Source organism: Cotesia typhae, unplaced genomic scaffold, assembly GCF_013202065.1.
Source record: "Cotesia typhae breed Kobodo isofemale line unplaced genomic scaffold, CoteBio_Ctyphae contig_50, whole genome shotgun sequence".
In the NCBI taxonomy this organism is placed as follows: Eukaryota; Metazoa; Arthropoda; class Insecta; order Hymenoptera; family Braconidae; genus Cotesia; species Cotesia typhae.
The window spans coordinates 783,821-805,882 of NW_027423758.1; the positions used below are offsets into that span (position 1 = coordinate 783,821).

Here is a 22,062-nt window from a genome sequence, read left to right on the forward strand (position 1 = left end):
CAAGGTAGAGGTGTGTGTGTCACTTTGTCACCGATGTTTACACGTGGAGGGAAAAGGAGTGAAACAGTCGAATAGTCGAGCAGTGATGAAATGGCCCCTAGTTGGGTCACCTGCAAAGCAAAAGCATCCTCTGACTGATTGCCCAGTCACTTGGGACACGTTTACTCTTACTATTCTCTGCTCTCATTTCTCAACTATAACATTACGTATATTTTAGTCTGAGTACCTTTATCCCTTGTTCTGGGCCTAGGATTACAGAAAAAGCAGAAATGTGGAGTCATATTGGAGGTACAGGGGAGGAGAAGGGGGAGTGTAAAGAAAACTTGGAGGATAATCTTATATTATGATTTTTTAAGTCAATTCCGCGTTAGGGGACGTGTAATTTGGATTTTCTAATATTTTTTTGCTTATTTTGTTATCTTTAGCAGATATAGAGGAAATTTTTTTCTATTATTACTTATTTTATATTTTAATAGACTCTTATTAGCCTTTATTACAGTTCAGGTCCATGCAGTAAAGGTGTGAGAAACATTACCGTCGCTTGTGGTTTTTCGCTTTTAATTAAAAACCAATTTTCACCAGCCATACACAGACAGCGGAACCGGGAAGTGGGGTTTTGGTTACTTAATTGGAAGGTTGCTCAATATTGCCCAGGATATTGTACACAATTACCCTCCGATCTACATGCAATTTTTCTTGCGAAAAACCGCAAAATAATCTCGTTTATTCTCAAAAAATAAAAATCTAAATAATTTACCGAATAAAGTAAATAAATTACGGGGAATCCGCGGGTTTGCTTTTCTTTTTTTTTTTTTTTTTTTTCTTACTTGGGGAGCTGAGGGCTCAGGAGCGAACAAGCCGAGCTGTTAAAATAGCTCGTCAAGCCTGTGCCACTGGAAATAAAAAGAAAGTGGGTAGAGTGGGTGAAGTTGAGAGCGGAGAGTGGAGAGGGTTTATTAGCGCTCTCTAAAAATTCTTTTCATCGAGCGACGGGACATGCCGTCTCCTCCCACACCGTTTACATAAGCGAGTTCTCCGGATTGCCTTTTTGATATGTAGATAAGGTCGGGGTGGTAAACCTTGTGCTTTTACGCCGTTTACTACCATCGCTGTCCTTTGACTCTTCTCACTCAAACTCTTTCCCCATTCTCGTACCTCAAGGCTTTATTTTACAAAGCTTGTCAATATTTTTTTTTTAATTACTAAAATATTTGTTTTCTATTTTTTTTTTTTTTTTTAAATAATCTATATTAAGAGAATAAAAAAAATTTTGTGTCCACACGGAAAAAACAAGATGACACTGGATATCATCCCAGATTATACTGAGTATAATCCAGATATCACCCAGTATAATCTGGATTATACTAGCTACTATCTGAAATTTTTTTTTCACCACAGATATCACTGAGTATAATCTGGGATGATACTGGATATCATCTTGTTCTTTCTGTGCAGGATAGTCAAATAAAAAAATCGGTTTTTTTGGTAAAACTGAGTGACAAATTATTTTAAGAATGAAAATTAAAAAAAATTTTAGACAAATAAATTATTTAACAGTTTTTAATAACGAGAGAATAAAAAAATATTATGAAAACTTTTGGAGGCATAATTTATAACAATGAAACTCAATTAAAAGTAATATCACAAATTTAATACTTGTATGAGCGAGTATTATAGAGAGGAGCTATTACACGAATGAACGACGAAATGAGCTCGGGGCAGGTATATAATAGTAACAAGTAAGTAGAAGCAGAAAACCGTTAGCCGTATATTTACATCAATATATACTGTACGTATAAAGCCGTCTCTTTCGGGGATGTGCTTTGATGAATGAGCCGAGCATAAAGCTAGTGAAGTATGGTAAAAGCCAGCGGTGTGCCCGTTCTAATATTCCGCCACCACGGTCTCTTTCATTCTTGCTTTTCGCTTTTAGAATCACTAATGACTAATGGCACCAAAAGGAAAACCGTATAACCTCTCTACCCCCTTAACTCTCACCCACCCTTTTTAACGTTATACACATCTTTACCATCATCATCTCCCACCAATCTGAATTACACTTTTAGGCTATGTTTCATCAAAACTTTTACACCTCAAAAATTTATGGACTCATGACGCTACAAATAAATTTATTTAAAAAAAAAAATTAATTACAATTAATCAAAACAATTTTAAGCTACAATTTTGAATACGGAAGTTGCCATTAGTCTAATGAAGATATTAAAAAATAAAGTGAATTGAAAAATTGATTTTTCCAAAAGTTATCGTGTTTGTCCCTCTAAAAAAAATTTGAAATTAATTTGAACAATTAATTGATTTAAAAAAAAAAATTTAATCATTTTTTTGTCTAACAGAGTATTTTTTTCGGACTTGAATTATTATTTCAAGTTCATATTGATAAAGAGAGCTTCCAGCTAGCCTCTGGGATCTAGAGGAAAAGGATCTACACCACTCATCCTTTAGTCCCAGACTCGCGTTGCGGCTAATGTCTTTTCTGTGTTGCTCCTTCGTCCCTAGACGACGTTACATTCGTGTTATCATGTTTTGCTTCTTGCCGGACGTCGAATTATAAAGGAATGACGTATTGCGACCTCCAAACTTTGATGGATAATTTTTTTTCTGTCTTAGACAAATATCAAAGGAATTTTTTCAATGTTTCGTTTATAAAAAAAAATTTTTTATGATAAAAATCGAAGGATTCTATTTTGTTAAGATTACTGTTTCTAACATAGTTCAGAAGTTTATGCGTAATTGAGAATACGTGATTTCCGTAAAGGAAATCACTAGTTACACGTACTAGGTATTAGATGATGTTATTACGTTACTATGCTCAGTTATGAGGTCTTGTAACTATAGCGATAGCCTTTAGAGAAGAGGGATTGATGTAAGACAGAAACAGAGATATTGAGAGAGGGCGAGTTATATTATATCGACTATGGCTATGACCGAGTATAAACAAATTACACGGAAATGGTTTCTTGCGGTAATTAGCGGCTAATTGCGTTAAGAAAGTTCCAAGTTGTTAGACTGAGTTTCGCGTTTCTAAAAGACATTAAAGGTCAGCATTTATTTCTATAATACTATTCTATTTATTAAAATTATTATTATCAAAAATAAATAAAATTTTGTTTTATTAAATTATAAATTTCATTAAATTGCTCTGTACTTTTTTAAATAATGATGTTTTTAAAGATATAAGCTCATCCTGATGTTACACTCATCAAGAGCTTTCATTTGAGTACCTACATGCATTTTTGATATATTTTTCATATATACATATATCTAAAATATATAAATATATGAAAAATTGATGTGGGTACTCAAATGAAAGGTCTTGATGAGTGTAACATCAGGATGAGCTTATATATTTAAAAATGTCAATAGTTCACGAGATACAAGGTCATTTCCTAATTATCTAAAATTTTTCTTATTCTTTTAATAATGCCCAAGTTTTTTTAAATAAATTTTTTTTCTACCATGTTCTTCAAGATTAAGCTTTAGAATTAAATAATCCAACTAGTAATGACCAAAAATCCGGGAATAAAGATTAAAATGAGATTTAATGGAGAAATAGTTATAGCTAGTAAGTGGAACAAGAGCAAAGGAGAATCTGAAAATAAAGAATTTGAACAGGAGAAGTACTCGAATATTACGGCAATCCCCTTGGCTCTAAACTCGTTCTGTTTCGGACTCTATATAGTACATATTCTAAAGTATGCACTGTCTCGACATACTCGCACTACTATGACAACTATCCGCAGAGGCTTCCAATGAAATTCAGCTTCTTTGACATCCCAGACATTCTAATTCTACAATCGGATTTCCTCAGATCACGACTCGCCTCCTGTGTGTCTCATCCACTTGCATAAGTACATTGAGCGCCAAAAATTTCAGAACTTCTATTGCAGGACGTATATTTTTCATCCGCGGCTATCGCTTCTGACGTGTCCGGTGAGGGTGCGATACGGGAGAAGGATGGAAAAAATATTGAATCCCGACAGAAATGGGAAATAAAATGTTAGGGGAGTTTGGTAAGGTAAGAAAATCCTCTAAGTCGTGTCAGTTGTCCAATGGAGTGAACTCTCCTCCCTGACCCCCATTACGGACGATCGAAATAATAAAAATGCCATTAGTTGGATGTCGTCTGCTACCCCGGTGTCTAGGATTTCGTGAGTGTATCATCTTCCAAAGAATCTTTTTCTCACGCTTTATCAGAGAAATCTTCCTTTTTTTTTTTTTTTTTTTTTTTTTTTTTTTTTTTACTAAAGCTTGTCAAAGAGACTTGGAAAAAATTTTTGGAGTTTCCAAAATCGTGGGCATTGATCGAATTGAATGTTTTAATCATCCTTTCTTGGTGTAATTCAGCGTTTGAATCCCGGTCTATGAATCTGAGGGGCAGAAGGAGTTATACTGTTGTATCCGTAGCTGGATAAACGAGGGGGTCTGAAGTCTGAAAGATAAGGTGGACTGCCTCCCTTCCGTTGTCTCCTAGATTATGGAATGGCACTTTAATTACACTAATGGGAGAACCAAATGTTAATTACGATTCGAAGTCTAAAAGAGAGACGATTTGGGGTGGTCGAGGCCGAGGGTGCTGAAGGGTAAAGAGCTGGAGCTAGAGCTGGAGCTGGAACTGGAGCTGGAGCCAGAGAAGAACCGCTGGAGGAAGTCAGGGGCTGTGCCAACGAGATTTCCGGCAAGGGTCTCGGCTTATTCGTTTCTGGATTAGTATTATTTAATTGAAAATGCCGGCGTCGATGAGCCGGGCTTTGCCTCTTTTTCACCCAAAGCTTCTACTCGTATCTTTATGTAATTAAACCATCGGATCTCCTCAAAACTGGCTTAAGAAAATAAAATAGAGGTTTGGAAAATATCCTCGTTGATATTTGTTGTCAATGCAACATCGAAGCTGGTCATGCCGAGTTTCAATTTAAAGTTTCCAGCGTGTCAGGATTCAAATGTGTAAAATGTGTATGCTAAACTTTGTACCCTCGTCGAGAGCAAACTCGACCTTCTGTTCCACCTCCAGCTCATTTCTAAGCGTAAACACAGTCTACAAGGGCAAAAGAGAGGAAATCAACTTGTCGACGTCGTCTTCGATATATTCGCGACATTTTCAAATACAGCTACCTCCCCTTGGCCTTTTATCACGGTCCTGATGGACTTCTGGAATCAGCAATTCTGATCAATCTCTTCTGCTAATATCGCACAACTTTTATCGTGAGCTTATAACTTAGTCCAACTATAGTTTATGGAAAATAGCTTCAAAATTTCAGACTACGTATTTAAATTTAAATAAAAAAATTTTTGATAATATATTACCCCTCTCCACATCAACAAAGCTCGTCCCCGCTTACATACATCAAAAATATTTCATCTTAATTAAATATACACAGTAAAAAATTTTGTTAATTTTTTACAACTTGTTTTAAAGCAATGATTAAAATTTTTTTAATTAATTGCAACAAAAAATCTAAATAGTATAAATAAAATTTTAGTTTTCCAAATTAGCTAATACAAAAAATAACTCCAAAAAAATACAAAGCGGAATTAGTATCACGAAATGTAAAAATTAGAATACCAAAAGAGTTTAACTAAACAATGAAATGATTAAACTCGCTTTCGATATCGAATTCCAGAAGAAAAGGGTTGGATTGGCAGAAACTTTCGGTTTGCTCAGTCGGATTATCATGACAGGATTTTAAAATTTTCGATTGGTGGTTCCACTTTAGAGAATCTGAACCCGGGGATCGAGATGATTGATTTAGCATACGACACCGCTGGGGCTGAGAAATGGCAAGCGATGCTCAATAATTTTCTCCATAACTTTTTTATTTTCCGATATCCTACATAAATATCGAGCCATCGAAAAGTATCAGCGTATATCTCAGGACTGCGCAAGAGCCCCAGGGTCGTATCTCATCTCGATATCGAGAAACGCGGACGTATTTACGGCCACATCTTGCTCTATATCAAAGAGTTTCCATTTCTGAAAATTCTTGAGTTTATCTTACGGCTTCCGGCGCCGAACTGAGATCCACGCTCACCAAAAATTTTCCTAAAAGCGGAAAATATTTATAAAAATATATTATTCCAAGTTCTGGAGAAAGTTGATGCCTTTAAAATTAACGGATCCTCAGTAAATTCCGTCTTTTGATTTAGGGCTTAAGCTGATGCCGATAAGCGAGTCCCGTCTCGTCCGATCCCACGGAATCCCGGCATGCCGATCACGCACTCAAGGGATAAAGGGTGAGAAGAAGGGATGAACCGTCTAATACCCAGTTCTCCTTCTCTCTTTTCATCTCCAGCTTTGCTTCCTTACTCAGTCGAGCCTTAGGACTTCCCAATTTCAGTGACTTGTATAAAATAAAGGGCTGACATGCGAGCAAAGCGAGGAAAATACTGCTACTACCGCCAAGTGAATGAGAAAATCAGGAGGGTGGCCATTGCTACTTTCAGAAGGGATCATCAATCGGTTAGGCCGTCCTTCATAAATTTTTTTTACAGTATATTTTCGAGGTTAGTTTTATAGGCAGTTATATAAATCGATTAGCGATGTCAGGGTCTATTTTTATTGACCTTGCTGGTGAAGAGAAAAAATTTTTTATTATTATTTTTGTTACGACTTTCTTCAATTTTTTACCAATTTTTGTTGATGGTAATTAATTCCTCGGCTTTACCAATCTGTAAGCGAGAAACTTTGGACTCATTTCGCCACCTATCGGCTAAACCAGACACTATTTACTATTAATAAAATTTTTTTTGAACTAAAATTATCTAAAATATTTTCTTCTATTTTTTATTGAAAAATCTTACCATAAATAAATAATTATAATTTTTGTTGCAGCTGTACCTGAGTAAAAATCGCCAGGCAACTCTGGCTCATCATCAATTCCAGCAAGTTACTTTGACAAGATCGATCTGTCCCAGCGATCACCGACAAGGTAAGTGAATTCATCAATAATTCATAGGGTACTCTCGCAAACAAATTTTTCCCCGCACACCATATGTCTGTCTGTCACCTGTAAGTAATACTTACGCCATAAAGTTGCGCAATTGTTCATACTTTGCGTGGTCCTATTATTATCGCAATATTTTCTGGAGGAACGAAACTCTCCTGGAGGGTAAACGTCATGCTCATGACTCGCATACTGAAAATGTTTTTATAAATTAATCCTCTTTGGGAATATAATTCAATTCTCATGTAATATTAGTGACTTACCAACTGCAAAGTATAGCACACCAACATTTGCCTTGTGACTTATAAATTTCATATACAAGCACTGCGTAACTTTCAACTTCTGCTTTATTAGTTGTGGTACTCAATCAAACGACAAGATCATTAATTTTAGAGGGTTTTTTTAAAATTGTGAATAATTTTGAAAGAATTGCAATTGGTTCAAAAATTGTAGAACTATTCTTAAAAATACCTAATAATTCTTCAAGTACAGGCCTTAATTAATAATTATCGGTTCGTTGTTTGGGCAACAATGCCCGGTAGTTTCTCTTGGATCGTAGGCACCGCGATCCAGCCGCGGAAGATTAACGAGCCTTCGAGGAACCATGAACAGCTTCGCAACAGAGAAAAGCTGAGTTAGAGAGGGTCGAAAGGAGCCGAGAATATCGCAAGAGGTTTTGCAGCCGCAAGACGCCATGACAGTCTCCTTCTTGCGGTCTAACCCTTTCGTACCCTATTCGCATTAACGCAATTATGAATTTGTCGCGCTGGGTATGTGACAATACAAGATGTCGCAACTTGTCTTTGTCTGGAGCTCTGTCTTGGCCTTAAACATTAATAATTTATATTATACATATAAATTCGCATTTGCACTGCATATAGATCCAAAGAAGAGAGAGAAGGAAGGGAAAATCGTTTTGTGGGAAACCACAGGCGACTGCTGCGACAGTCCTGGGCTTCGCCACCTTCGTGTGCACCCGGGGCGGGAAAATCAATCGACCTAACAACGCCGACAGGTCACTCTCCCTTCATTGTAGGTAAATATAATATATATACTAGGTATTATGGAATATATCTATGTAGATGCAGATGTAGTTGTGGTTGTAGTGAAAGAGACTTAGACTCACACTTACCCTTATAAGCTTCGTTCGATCCCATGACCTGTGCGAAACGGCCAGCCCGACATGATGCTTTAACTTACTTGCATTGGTTGCCGAGGGTTATAAGGTCCTTGAAAGGATTCCGATGGCGTATAAGCGCTGGCGTGTATTACTACGCTCCGACCGAGTGCCTAGTCAGCCCTTAATAATCTAAGAGCCGGACTCGCCGGCAAACAACCCAAGGTAACCTATGGTAAGCACTGGAAAAGCTCATATACCACCCAGAACTAACTCTAGTACCTATTATCGCTAACTAATAAGGGAGCTAATTGAAATGTCGGGCTTTTGTTTCCCGCTAATGTTTATTTTCGGGCTACAAGGAATTATCACTCTCAATTTATTGATTTTGTTAGAGCTTTAGTAAGATTGCAAGTTTGTTCAATAATAGAGACATTTTTTAATAAACTTTGACATTTTAGTTCAGATTTTTGATCAAAAAATTTTATAGACAGTAAATAGTGTCTGGTTTAACCGATAGGTGGCGAAAGTATTTTAAAGTTTCTCGCTTGCAGACCGGTAAGGCCGAGGAATTAATTACCATCAACAAAAGTTAGATTCTTCGACACTTCCAAACATAATAAACACCTCGAAACACTAACATATTTATTAATTTTATTGTTAATAACATTTTGTTTTAGTATTTTAAGGTCTAAATATTCAGGAACTCTAAAATAAATCCAGAGGTTACTTTATTAAAGCGTTAGTCTCTTTATAAATTGACATATAATTTTAAGAGTAGAGTTTTGAGTTGATTATTTAGTGAGGAATTGGAAAAAAGTTGTAGCAAGAATAATAATAATACTTGGAATGATATATGTGTTGCTTCAGGTAGTTATATTTTTAGAAACTTAGAATTAAATTGCAATTCTAATTAAAAATTAAAATTTTCACATATTTGGAAAGATACTTTACTGTCAATACAAAAAGAAACTCTCAACTTATAAACTCGCTTCATTCTCTATACAAGGCGATGAAAAAAGGAAAAATAAAGGGATAACTGAATATAATTTACCAGAAGCTGAAATAAAAACAGTGATAGCGAGGCATTTCACGCACGAGTGAGAACGTTTAGCAGATTCAACGTGCGTGCCGACACTCGTAGCCTCACCATCACCATCACCACCCCCTTGGCTCTCCATACACTCTATACTCGCTAGCTCGTTTCCCCTCTGAAAAATACACCACTCGCTGACACCTGTAGCTTCTACGTTATACATATGTTACATATATGCGTATGCTACCCCTTTCTCCGGAACTCCGCACTCTTTCATTCCGTAGCTTGTGACCCGGCTCTTCCCTCCCAAAATTTCCCTCACCAAAATTGTTTCCAGATTTAGATTGAGATCTAATGACCGAAATAAACATTAGTCCGACTGTTCCAGCCCAGGTACGGCTCCGTCCTGGAAGACTCCGTTCGGTTGAAAAAGGCGACTCCACAAGTGGTGGACTTTACGGATTTAACATTAATCCCCATAATTACTCTCCTACGAGTTAGCCTATTAGCCCTAAGGAGACAAGTCCTCCCCTTCTTTCCTTCCTTCGAGGCCGAATAGCGTTTTTACACGGCACTCTCGGTTTATAGGTTCCGCGGGACGGCCATTAAGATCTCTATCAGGTTGTAGGGTCATTCTTTACCCTCGTTTCAAAAAGATATCCGCCGGAAGATCAAGCCCCGTTTTTACTGCCCCGGTTCACCGTGACCTGCCTAGGCTTCGATTTCTGCTGGATGGCTATTTTTATCAGAAATCATTGTACCCTTTTGCAGGAAGGATGTCGAGTGGGGATTCAGGAAATTTGTCTGCATCTGGACGGAATCGCCGCTGGGGTCCAAGCTGGACAATTAAAATCGATAGTTTAATTAGGAAATTGAATTCCGAGGCTTAGGTTACGGATAGAGTTTCTGTGGATCGGAAATCTGCAAGGGCGATTAACGACACTTGACCGGAAATTCTATTGTCGCGTTTTTGGAAAAGTTTTTGGGGATATTGTTAATTTAATGATAGGTGGTGGAAATTTATTTTATATTAATTAACTGATGTTGAAACAGAAAATTTAACTTCAATTTAACTTTAGGTAGCTTTTGAAAAATTAACCCTACGGAATTTCGCTCTTTTAAAACTATCATTGTACGGCAATACGTATTGTAGTCTTCTGAGTTTGAAATTGTGTCTTTTTTAAGTTCATTACTAAAATTTTAGACCCATGAACACTTTATAAAAACAAGGACGTATCCTTTGAAGCTAGCCGTACGAATTTCGCTTTTCTTTTTTTATTATCTCTTCAAAAATCATTTCTTTTTAAGTCCTTAGTGAGGAATTATTAATATTTGGATCGTATTAATAAACAACTGCATCTATTTTGACCTAATTAATGTAAGGCAAAAGACTTTTAAGCATTAGCCGTACGGATTTGACCTATTAAAATATCATTTAATGATAATTGAGAATTGGGACGTGATTAAAAGTAAATAAAATCTGATAATTCTGCAAAATTGTATAGTTTATTTCCAAATGAAGTTAATATTGATGATAAAATGTCCACAAACCTGAGGCTAAAACGTACTCAGACATAAAATGAAGCTTAAATATGAATATATATCGCTGTAATAGGCAATAGTTAAGTTTATATATTAAATGCCATGAGGATTGCAGCACTTGAGCTTGTGACTTGGATTTACGCCTGAGGACAGCCGTGTATGACTTCTCGGTCGGCTAGAGATTCCAATTAACGTCTTGGGTATACAGTGATAGTGAAAACGGCAATACCGGAGTGTTGGTAGTGGTTAACGACTGCAGAGTTTGGTATAGAGGTAAAATCGAATATTCTGCGGCTAGAGCGGACGTTAAAACGGTCGAAGCCGCAACAGACCGTGAGACGTTTGAGCCTCTAGGATAGAAGGAGTCTGTAGAAAGGTAGTCGGACCAAAGATAGTCTGCGCTACTCACTTCCGATGAGAGATTGAGCAAGACGGAAGACAGTGCGGTCACTCACGCAGTTTGTCCAAACTCAGACGGCCTTTGGTGATTAGCGAAAGGTCACCGGGAATATTACTCTTAGCTTCTTCCTGTGGAGTGAGCCACTCCCTTGCATTAGCCTTTAACTATCTTCAAACGCAGGGAAATTCATTCCGCAGATGCTTCGAGTCCTTAACGTTTAATTGGCTCCGGCGCGGCGTTTGATTGACCTCCTGTGAATTACTTGACCGTTTTATAATTGGGCAGCTATTTGAATGATATAGTAGCTTGGATTAGTGATTATTTCTAACGTAAGGTCATTTTTAATAATAATTAATATTTTTTTAGAAAAATGGAAATTTTTTTGAGCAATAAAAATTCAATTTTTTTTATTCTTTTTCGCACGCACGCACGCCGTTTGTTGGTTTTGCGGCGTACCATTAGCGTTGCACTCACTCATCTCTTTGCCCCTCGTTGACCTCAACCTCTTTGGTGTTACCATCTCGAGGGAAAATTCTCAACAATGATGTTTTCTACGGTTACGGCTCACAAACCGCTCTCCAAAATCTCGTTTATGTTTATTATCATTAATCATAATAATGTTTTTATTTTTTTATTATTATTTTCTGGGTTAATAAATTCTAAAAAAAATAAATAATTTTTGAAAAGATTTGGGAAAAAATTGAAAATTATTTTTTGATAGAATACAATAAGTTTTTAGTTGTCAAATTAATGTTATGTAAAGAATTTTTCGATTTGATTGATGGTCAGTTATTTCCATGAGGCGATCTCATCATCCAGAGAGCGTTTTCTCATATATGTAATAGAAAAATCGGTAAAAATTTTGAGGAATTTAATTATTACAAATTACAAGTTATGAAATTTTAAATTCAATATCAATAATAATGAATTAAATAAATTACCTGAATCCATTGAAAGTGAGCGCTTCAACGGGGGCGCTATTGTGGAAAATTTAATTATTACAAATTACATAGTCTAAACTTTCATATTCAACATCGATACACTGATAAAAAATTGACTTAATTAAAAAAAAATTTTTTTTTAATTGTTATTATATAATAAGCTGTCCATTTAGAAAGAAGTATTCAGAAAAAATAATTGAACTTACCTGAAAGCGTACTGACAGCCACCAGAAGTACTAAAAACACTATTAATCCGAAAGCCTTCATAGTTGTCAGTTTTTTAAAAATTAAATACTGGAAAATTTTTGTAGTGTAATAAACAATAGTAATCTAAGGCTTCTAGAAGAATATTTATCGATGAAAAAAAAAAAAAAAAATTACTTACTCAACGTCAAGAAAATTACTGATAGTCTACGGTGACTCTTCATTCTTTTTATTTTGCTATCGTTGGTGTAATTATGCAGTTAAGTTTTTTTTTTTTTTTTTTTTTTATCGGCTGGCTAATGCAGGCTTCTGAAGTTTCTTTATTTATGTAATCGTTGTGATGCAATAATAACAAAGTTATTATGATTGATAACGTTTGCAACTATTAAGTGATAAACGAAAACGGGCAAATAACAATTAAAATAATTTTTTTAATTGCGAAAAGGAAAAAATATATTTTTTTACTGGATTAGAGTTTAATATTTTTATTGTAAAAAATTTTTTTATTCAAAAATTTGAGAAAATTTTGTGAATTATAATTATTTAAACATTAAAAAAAAAACCGCGATTTAAATTTAATTATAATAATTTTTTAATGCCAATTAGCTTATATAGACAATTTATTAAGAATTTTTATCGAAAAACTTATCTACGATTTTTGTCTACAAAATTTACACTGTATACATAAAAAAAATTAATGATTTAGTAGATTTAACTTTATTAAAATTTTCCTCCATCACAGTGAAATATTTTGCGTGACAATATTAACCAAAATCTCTCGAGTAAAATAACCAGTAGGAATTAAATAAAAAAAACTGTCTCAGCAAGTGGGCACTCATTCTCTTGTAGTTTTTCCCTTGATACGACAAGCACGTCAAGATTTCCCGTAGACACCTCGAGCTGGGAACCCTAGTCCTCGTTTCTCACTTTTAGTTAGAACCTCAGCTCAGAGGCAACTCGACTCGGCTTAACTTTAGCTGTGGAACGGCGGAAAAGGGTGGCTGGAGACCAAGTGACTTCCTTGAAGTGCATTCAGTATAAAGAAAGAGAAAAAGCGTGAGATAAATTGGGGAAGTCTGTTGTCTAAGAGAGAAAAGTGTCGCTATTCCTTTTTCTTTTTCTTTATTTTGATCCCCTTAACCGCGACACCTCGCCTGAACTCCCTTTCCTTTCTTCAACACCACCGACAGCATTCTTCAGCTTCTCGCCTACGCAACAAAAACCAAAGCAAGCTTCAGTACCAAAGCTCTTTCTTTCAGCTTGAGACAATGATATCAACCCAGTGAGAGGAAGAGTCGGAGAGACTTTTACTCGAGTAAAGAGAAAAGCTCCTGGTACGCTTTACAACCCCCGACGGACTCAACGGCAGTTACCGCGGTACAACCTACCACACAAAATTAATATCATAAATAATATTGTAAAAATTTATACAACCTCGGCTGGGACTGAAGATATGATAATACTGGAGTGAGCAATAAAATTTACACTCAGAAATTTTTTTTTAAATAATGGCATTTTTTTTTGGATAAGATAAAATGTTCAAACTAAATTTTTTAGGTCTAAAAAATTTTAAATTTAATAAATTTAATTTTTTACAAATTGCAGAATGTCTAAAAATTTCTGTAATTTTCAAAGAAAATTTTCTTCAGTGTTTATTTTATGAAAATAATCTTCTGAAGTTGATGGTACTTTTGACATCTGGTATGATTATGCAAAAGAACCGACTAATGACTTGTCACTCATCCCTTCACATGTCTTCAGTTGATGGCATAATCAGACTCCAAACCTGATATCACAAAGCCTACGCTGATGATACAGAAGAACGTGTGTGCTCCAGGATATTGTGTCGTTACGACGAAGATGAGGGTACTGAGAAGAGACCGAGCCGGATTCGAGGATATAAGAGAGGGTTAAATGGAGTTGGAGCCACAGGTAGATAAAACGTGCTTTGAGAATCAGAGGATTTTCCGTTCTGAGGTTTGAGGGTTAATCTCCAGTCTTCAAAGCTAAAGAAATTTAAGGAAGAAGAAAAAATTGAAATAATGGATTAAGTCAAAGTTATTCAAGTCCGACTCTCGTAAGCTTGTCATAGGGGCAAATGGGTCAGAAACTATCGGAATATGTTCCGAGCCATCGAATTCGACCGCGGGCGAAATTGGGCCCCTAGCCAAATGGCTCATCGCTAATCCGCCCGGGAAATTTAATATTGGAGACAAATATATGATATTTATTGTAATAAAGAGTAGGGATAGAAAAACAGATAAATATCTGTATTTGTATTGGTAGGATCAATTGGGATGGGCGCCAGCATAAGGTAAAATAAGATAAGATATAATAATATTTAGTGAGACTAAATCTGTGAGCTTTTTTTTTTTTTTTTTTTTTTTTTTTTTTAGTATCTTTGAGGGTTTTCACGGTTTTATTTTGAAGCTGAATAATAATATTTAGGGGAAAGACAGTTTAGCTTCTTCTTTAGTGGGCTCGTAAAATGCAAGTACATAAACGAACTCAGTCAATAATAAGAGGTAACAGACTTCAATATTTAAAACTTTTTTTTTTTCAATAAATGTGTTATTAAAAAATTTTTTTAATTATTATTATTATTATTATTATTATTATGTATTGACATTTTTAAAGATATAAGCTCATTTTGATGTTACACTCATCGAGAGCTTTCATTTGAGTACCCACATCAATTTTTCATATATTTATATATATTATATATATGTATATATGAAAAATATATAAAAATGCATGTGGGTACTTGAATGAAAGCTTTCGATGAGTGTAACATCGGGATGAGCTTATAATTAAAAAAACGTGAATATTTAAGGAAGTACAGTGCAATTTAACAAAACTCATAATTTGATTAAACAAAATTTTATTTATTTATTATTATTATTAATTTTTTTTTACAATTAAATTATAAAAAAAAAATTAAAGCTCAACTATCTAAATCAGATTTAGTTGGTAATGACATAAGGGCAAGGAAAGGGTTAACATGGGGCTGGTTGTCGGCCTATAATCATGCATCTTGATTAGTAACGCAGCTCAGTAATCATTGAAGACCCTTTAATATATAATATCCCCTTATACTTAGCCTCGGCAAAAGCTATCTGAAGCAACACTCGAGTAAGATTATTCAATCCAGCGTCTAAAGCTTTTAAGGCAGCCTCAACTCATTTGGGCTCATTTCTCCTCTTATTATAGAATAGACTAAATACTATAAACTGAACCAGCAGAAGAGAACTTAGAGGCTGAAGCAGAGGCAGGATCTTAAGATCTAATAGCGTCGTCTTGTCTTTCCTCTGGCAGTTAGTAATGTAAGACAAGTCTGAAGATTAGGCAAATCGATGGCGAACGGAGGTTTCGGGTCTGCAGTTAAAGGTCCAGGTCAATGGCTTGTAAGAGACGGAAGGAACTCTGCATTGCTTGCCTCGACCAGAAACGCTCCCCAGTGGGCGGAGAATAACCGAGTTAGCTCTTTCTTTATCCTACGGGTTTCAGCCTCCAGCTTCCAGCATCCATTTGGGTTACAGATGGATAGATAGATAACAGGGTGGACTGATACAATTAGATGTGATCTTAACGCCATAATTCACGGGTAATCTCAGACAGAGTGAGGAGAATCCTGGTGCTGGTTCTGGATCTTCTCCTTCTGGGGAAAGGATGGAACTCAACCTCCGGTTCAGTTGGAGTTGTTGAGCCGCTCGGTTGGGACAGCTTCCTCTGGGCTTCCGGCCAAGGCGCGAGTTACTTCATTATTCATCCCATTCTAAGGCTCCAGCGTTATCTTTCCGAGCTTCATCGACTTACTGCTTATATATTATCAGTCCTCACGAGTGCCCACGGTCCAGAAATACCTCAAGAATTCAAAACTATAAGCGTGTTAATCCAACGATCCCAGCCAACCGAATACTGCTAACTATGGATACCCGAATTCCGCTTCGTTCATCTGGAAAATTGACTAGGTCTAACAAATTTCTCTGCTTTATGTCGACAGGCTGTTAGAATAACCTCAAGCATTGATGACATTGCTTTTGGTAATTTTGTATACAGTAAAAATTGATATTCTGTGAAATTTGATCAAGAGGAATTATTTGATAAATAATTTGATAAATATTGGGGTACTAAATCGGACAATTATCGTATATTTAATAATTAAAGTATTCCAATGAGACAATCTTTTTGCAAATTATAATCTTCTTTCCATTTATTCAAGAGATAACTCATCAATTATTCCATAAAATTACTTTCAAATCGCTGAAGAATCATCGGATGACAATTCAACCTGAGTTCCATCTTTACTAAATTTATTAAAGTACCATCCGACGGAAAAAAAATAAATACTTTTAGAAATAGTATCATTAAGGTGCAAACAAAATATTATTTTATAAATTTTTCCAAATTTTAAAAGCCACAAAATAAATTTAAAAAATTGTTAAAAATTGATGATTGGCAGCTTGAATAGATTAGAGTGCGAACTTCAAGATAAATTTATCAATTTTAAGGAATATCTTGTTAGAAATTTATTTCGATACAATTGTCTGAATTATGAGTTTATGAGTTTCTATAAGAAAAAATTCAATTTTTCAAAAATTAAAAAAAAAACATGCTTTACTTTTTTGCAAAAATTTAATATTTTTTCAATAATAATAAATATCAAAGTTCAATCATAATTCATTCCAGAAAGCAATTATCACAATTGCGGATTGAGATTATGATAATTCGGTGATTAATTAGTGAACGTGTTAGCAAAAGCAGTGAAGCAAAGCTCGTCGCTCTACTCCTAGACTCGGATATTCCAACATTGGAGCCAAGTGTCTTATGTTTGAGGTTAGGTTAAGCAACTTAGCAGAACCCCAATGTATCGCGTTAAATTATGCTCAATGTCGAAAGGGTGGCACATGTGTTCGTCTGTAATAACCTCATTATTACTGGTATCACTTACAGCCTCGTTTGTTCCGTCAAAATTTTGACAAGAGACTGACGGTCTGACGACATGTTTAATTTTAAAAATATTTCCGACTTATTATTTCACAACATGACATACAAGTCCAATATTTCGTGGCTGTGACAGTTGTAAATTGAATTCTTGCTCGGCATTTTTCTTATTCTTATTTTTATTCATCATCATTGTGAATTAAAATGCATAAGTTAAGAAGAAATAATTTTTTAAACAGAATTGGAAAGTCGATTATAATTTCGATGGGTGGAACTCATCTACATACTAGTTTCCGGTCTCGTGATGTCACGTAGAGATCATAGGATGTCAATAAAGAGGCGGAGAGAGAGTTGAAAGCTAAAAGTATGAAGAAACGAACTTTGAAGAAGAAATAACTTGTGAAGCAGCTCATTTCCATATGGGATCGAACCATTTAGCGCAAACATTTTTTCCATTCGCTAAAAGCTCACCAGTCAAAGAACTAGACGTCACAGCAATCCTCTAACTTACAATTTAAATAAAAGCAAATACACGTACGTCCCATTTTACATTTCGGTCTTTACATTTTTAGTCCTTTTCCGTCCTCCCCTTGGCACTTTACGCTGTCTGACTCGCAACCCATTTCAAGATAACTTTTCAATAATCAAAAAAATCTCTACATATTTTATTTTAACCTTATTGAGATAATTAAAAAATTTTTGGTAAGTTTAAAAGCAAACTTAAAAAATCAAAATTATAATTTTTAATTTAAAACAATAAATTAGCCGATTAATAACGCCCCCAAGCGGCCTGATACTAAACTTCGTTTGTAGACTAAACTTCATATTTTAGTTTTTCATTGATTATAATTAAATGACATTAATTAAGACTGCCATTTTGAATAGATTTATTCTCGGAGTCATTCTGAAGCTAATAAAAAAAATTTTGTGTCGATACATTAAATATTTTGAAGGCTAAAGTGTTTACAAGCAGCAATATTTTATTAAAAAATCCTTAAAAGAACAATCAGCCCTTCATTTGACACCAACTGCTTTCCATAAACAAACGCCTGTAACGAAGACAAACTTTAAATAAAAAGTTTGTAAAAAAAAGTGAAACAAAGCAGGTATTTTATCTAGTGATTGTAACTTTTCAATTGTTTTCCACTTTTGAGCCCTCGTAAGCGTAAAAGGTGATTGTATATATGCATGGATGTATGTATGGTGTTCCTGAACGCCCTAAATGAGAAACTAGCTTTCACCTCTGGCATACATAATGCATAACTGCGCATCATTGTATCAGCATTTCTTCTGAGTGAAACGTGGTATGGACGGATGGAAAAATCGTGAGTAGGGCTCAGCTCGTCTATATGCAGCAGGGTGAGAGGCAAAAGGAGTCGCGGGCAATACAAGAGAAAGGGCGAGAAGCTCTCTTTGTATTGCAAAGGCAGCTGCCAACGCGACAAAGACGACACGTGTGACAAAGTGAAAATATATGACGCCTTATTTTACCCAGAAGCGGAATATTAGAGCTTTAGATAGGAATATAGGGAGAAAAATTAGTTTTTGAAGTAAAGAAAGGTTTCTAGTAAAAAATACTGCAAATAATTAAGAGTATCGGTGTATTTTTTTTTTTTTTATCAGAATAAATGTATTATTAATTTAATTGGAAGAATAAGATTTAAAGTGTGAGCTAATAATTATTGAGAATAATAAATATAACAGCTGAGCCTGTAATTCTCAAACTCTCAAGCTCAATTATCGAAATGTTAATAATTTATACGAAAAATTACAGTGTGAGATATTAAATGTGAGAATTAAATTAAAAGGTTTAAACTTTTTTCTATTTTCAATTAAATTGTCAAAGGTTTTAAATGAAATTTTAATAGTTAAGAGACTTGGCCAGTATTTAAAACAAATCAATTAAATTTTATTTTCTATTTTTAAATATGAAATTTTTTTTTTTTTTTTAACCAAAAAAATTCCAGCAAACTTTAAAAAAAATTTTTTTATATATTTTAAAATATATATTACTTTTAAAAGCTCGCCGAGAAAAGTTTATGAGGAGTTAGAAGGAGAAGGGGTTGGGGTTGGGGGCAAAAAGGGGATGCCGGTTGCATAAATAAGGCGAGGAGGAAATTTGCAATTATGAATCGGGACTAGAAATACACGGCTGCTTTTCTCGAGCCTGACGTGCATCGTTGTCGTACGTGTGAAGAGAGGGGGGAGGGGGTGCTACGAAAAGGACGAGGGTGAGGAGACGAACGAAGAGGCGGGTGTCACGGAAAAGTTGAAGGAAGCACAGCTGACGAGTATGCAAATGTGGACCCGCTCATACTCTTTCCACCCTTATCCTCTTTGTCCTCACACTCCTCTGTCCTCATATATACTTGGATTTGGTCCCACACCACCCAGCTTTACTTTGCGCCCCACACTCCCTCCCACTCCCGCCTTCTGTACCAGCCAGGTACTTTGCTTTGCTACGACCCTTATCTGTGTACAAAACAGTGCAATTCCCTGTGCCGCTAAGGGGACTGGCATTTGCGAACAACTTTTATGGAATTTACTGGAAATTTATACGGGTAAATATAAATAGTACTGTTGAGTTTGACTCTCTCAGAGAGTCTTTGTTTTATTAGCAACAAAATTTATAGTAACTTTCAGGTAAATAGAAACAGAAAATCCGAGGAATTTTTTTTTTTTTTGGATTAATAATCAATTGCTTTAAAATTGGTGATTTTTATTTAATAAAGTCTGTGTAATTTAATTGTTTAATTAATGATGGTAAGTCTGGCAATTAAGAGGTCGAGACTAAAAAAATTGACTTTTAATAAAAAGCAATGTATTCTGCAATTAAAATATGTGCTCGGATATTTTTATATTCAAATCAAGACGACTATTGCCCTCAAACAGGATTTCGCGGTTAACTATCTATTGAATAATTAAAACATTCATTTTTTCTATTAGCTATTAATTCCTTTAAAATTGGTGATTTTTCTTTGGTACGTGAGATTTATTATTAAAAATTTATTTTTAAATTTATTAAAGGAGATTGTCGAAGCTTAAGAACTTAAAGTACCTTTTAGCTGACTATTTTTTGTTATTTTTAATAAATTTAATTTTTTTAGTTAGAAATTTATTAGAATAAAGCGATTATTTTCTCAATAACAAGCAGTTTAAATTAAAAAGGCTTCAATCAGACGACAATTGCCAGCTCTATTTAATGATTTAAGAAGAAAAAGGAATAAATTGAGGATGTGAGTCATCCAAGACTCCTATAATTACCCGAATATCTCTTTCGTTCGCAATCTTGGCCATAAATTAGCGACTTATGACAATCGTGCCTGAAAATAGCTTCCATAGATTCGGTGCAGTTTTCTCCCCCTATTCTGTCCATGGAAATTTCATCAAGAACCTCAGGTCTCTTAGTAAGAAAATGATCCGGTCTCGGAGCGGAGCAAGTTAGTAAAATGTCTTTGCGGTGATTGAGCAAATATTTGAGGAGCTGGGGGTGAAAAGGGAGATAAATTTTAGTCTTTGCTGAAGGAAATAAGCAAAGAGAAACCCGAAGAGTTTATATTATATATTATATATGATGAAAACGGTAACATTTTTTCTTTTGGAGTAAAAATTGCTTAGAAGGGTTGGCGAGGGTTAATGAACAAGTGCCGCTCATCGGGATTTTGGTAAATTAAAACGCGTGCAATTAGCAGCGGTGAATTAAGAGAAACGGGAATTAAAGAAGACTGAGGTCGCGTTAACGGGGACATTTAAAAAAGCCTTAAGCATCAGAAAGCCAACCCCTTTATTTAAGATTTTTTTTCCCGGACGCGTGGATCTGAAGGCACGTCCCACGGTTTTGCTTACCAATTATACAATTAAGCTAAGTATCAAGCTTTTAAATAAACGTCACCGCTATTTTTTTATTTCTACATTAATTTACTATTTTTAGCTCATCGTTTTTTAAGAGGATTTATTTTTTTTATTTTAGATTTTAGATAATTTTAGTTAAAAAAAATTTTATTAATAGTAAATTCGGCTGCCCAATTTCAAAACACAGTAACTGACAATTTTAAGATTTTTAAAAATTTTTCTTATTAAAAAAAAAGCTTGCACGCCAAATTGATAAAAAAATTAATTTTTAAATAGAAAATACTTGAATATAAATATTTTGAAAAAAAATTACTTGAAATTAAGGTCTAAAAGTTCTAAAAAATTCAGCAATACTGAAAAAAATTAGTTACTGTGTTTTAAAATTGAGCAGCTGAATTTTAATTAAATATTTAAATTTTCATATTTTTGGAAAGATAATTTTGAATAGAATTATTTTTTTTTAAGGGAATAATTTATGAAACTGAAGTTAGCAGATGTCTAAAAATTTTTGATTTTTTTTATTAATTAAAATACAACTAAAAAAATATTTTTAAAAATTGGATTTATAATTTTTTAAGTTTTTTTTTATTGTTAAATTGAAATTTCTTTAAAAAAAAATTCAGAATATTAGAGGGTAGTTCATAAAAGATCTTTTGTCTGGAAAACGCAAATGGGAAGCTTTAGATTGAACGAAGAAGCTATCAACATAACGACATTAATTATCGATGTTTACCAACGACTCCTTTGCAGAGTTAATCGAATCCGGCTAAAGAAAATTCGGTTGAAATTGAGAAAAATATCAAAATATTGATATAAGGTCTGAGGCATTCAGGGCTGTAATTTTATCGAAATTGGTAACGACGCTGCGGTCATAGGGAGGAAAGAGGGCTGGATTCAGGAGGGTGCCAATGGAAGAGGTAGGCGACGACCGCGCTAGAATAGCTAGTGAGGAAGATAATTTGAAGTAACCACGACAAATTCCAATATCTGGAGAAATATGCGTGGTGGCGTGTCGTTACCAACTTCCCTGCCGTTCCATTGGGGGGATGGGTTTCCAGTCGTGTCTA

The 22,062-nt window shown here is 34.8% G+C and overlaps 1 protein-coding gene across 1 annotated transcript in view; it reads left to right on the forward strand.

The window, feature by feature from the left end:
- LOC141531701 (uncharacterized) overlaps window positions 1–22,062 on the forward strand; it is a 194,872-nt gene that overhangs the window by 100,825 nt on the left and 71,985 nt on the right. Inside the window, exon 3 of the mRNA XM_074249637.1 lies at window positions 6,848–6,944. Coding sequence (XP_074105738.1) covers window positions 6,848–6,944 — 97 coding nt within the window. The remainder of the gene's footprint in view (window positions 1–6,847; window positions 6,945–22,062) is intronic.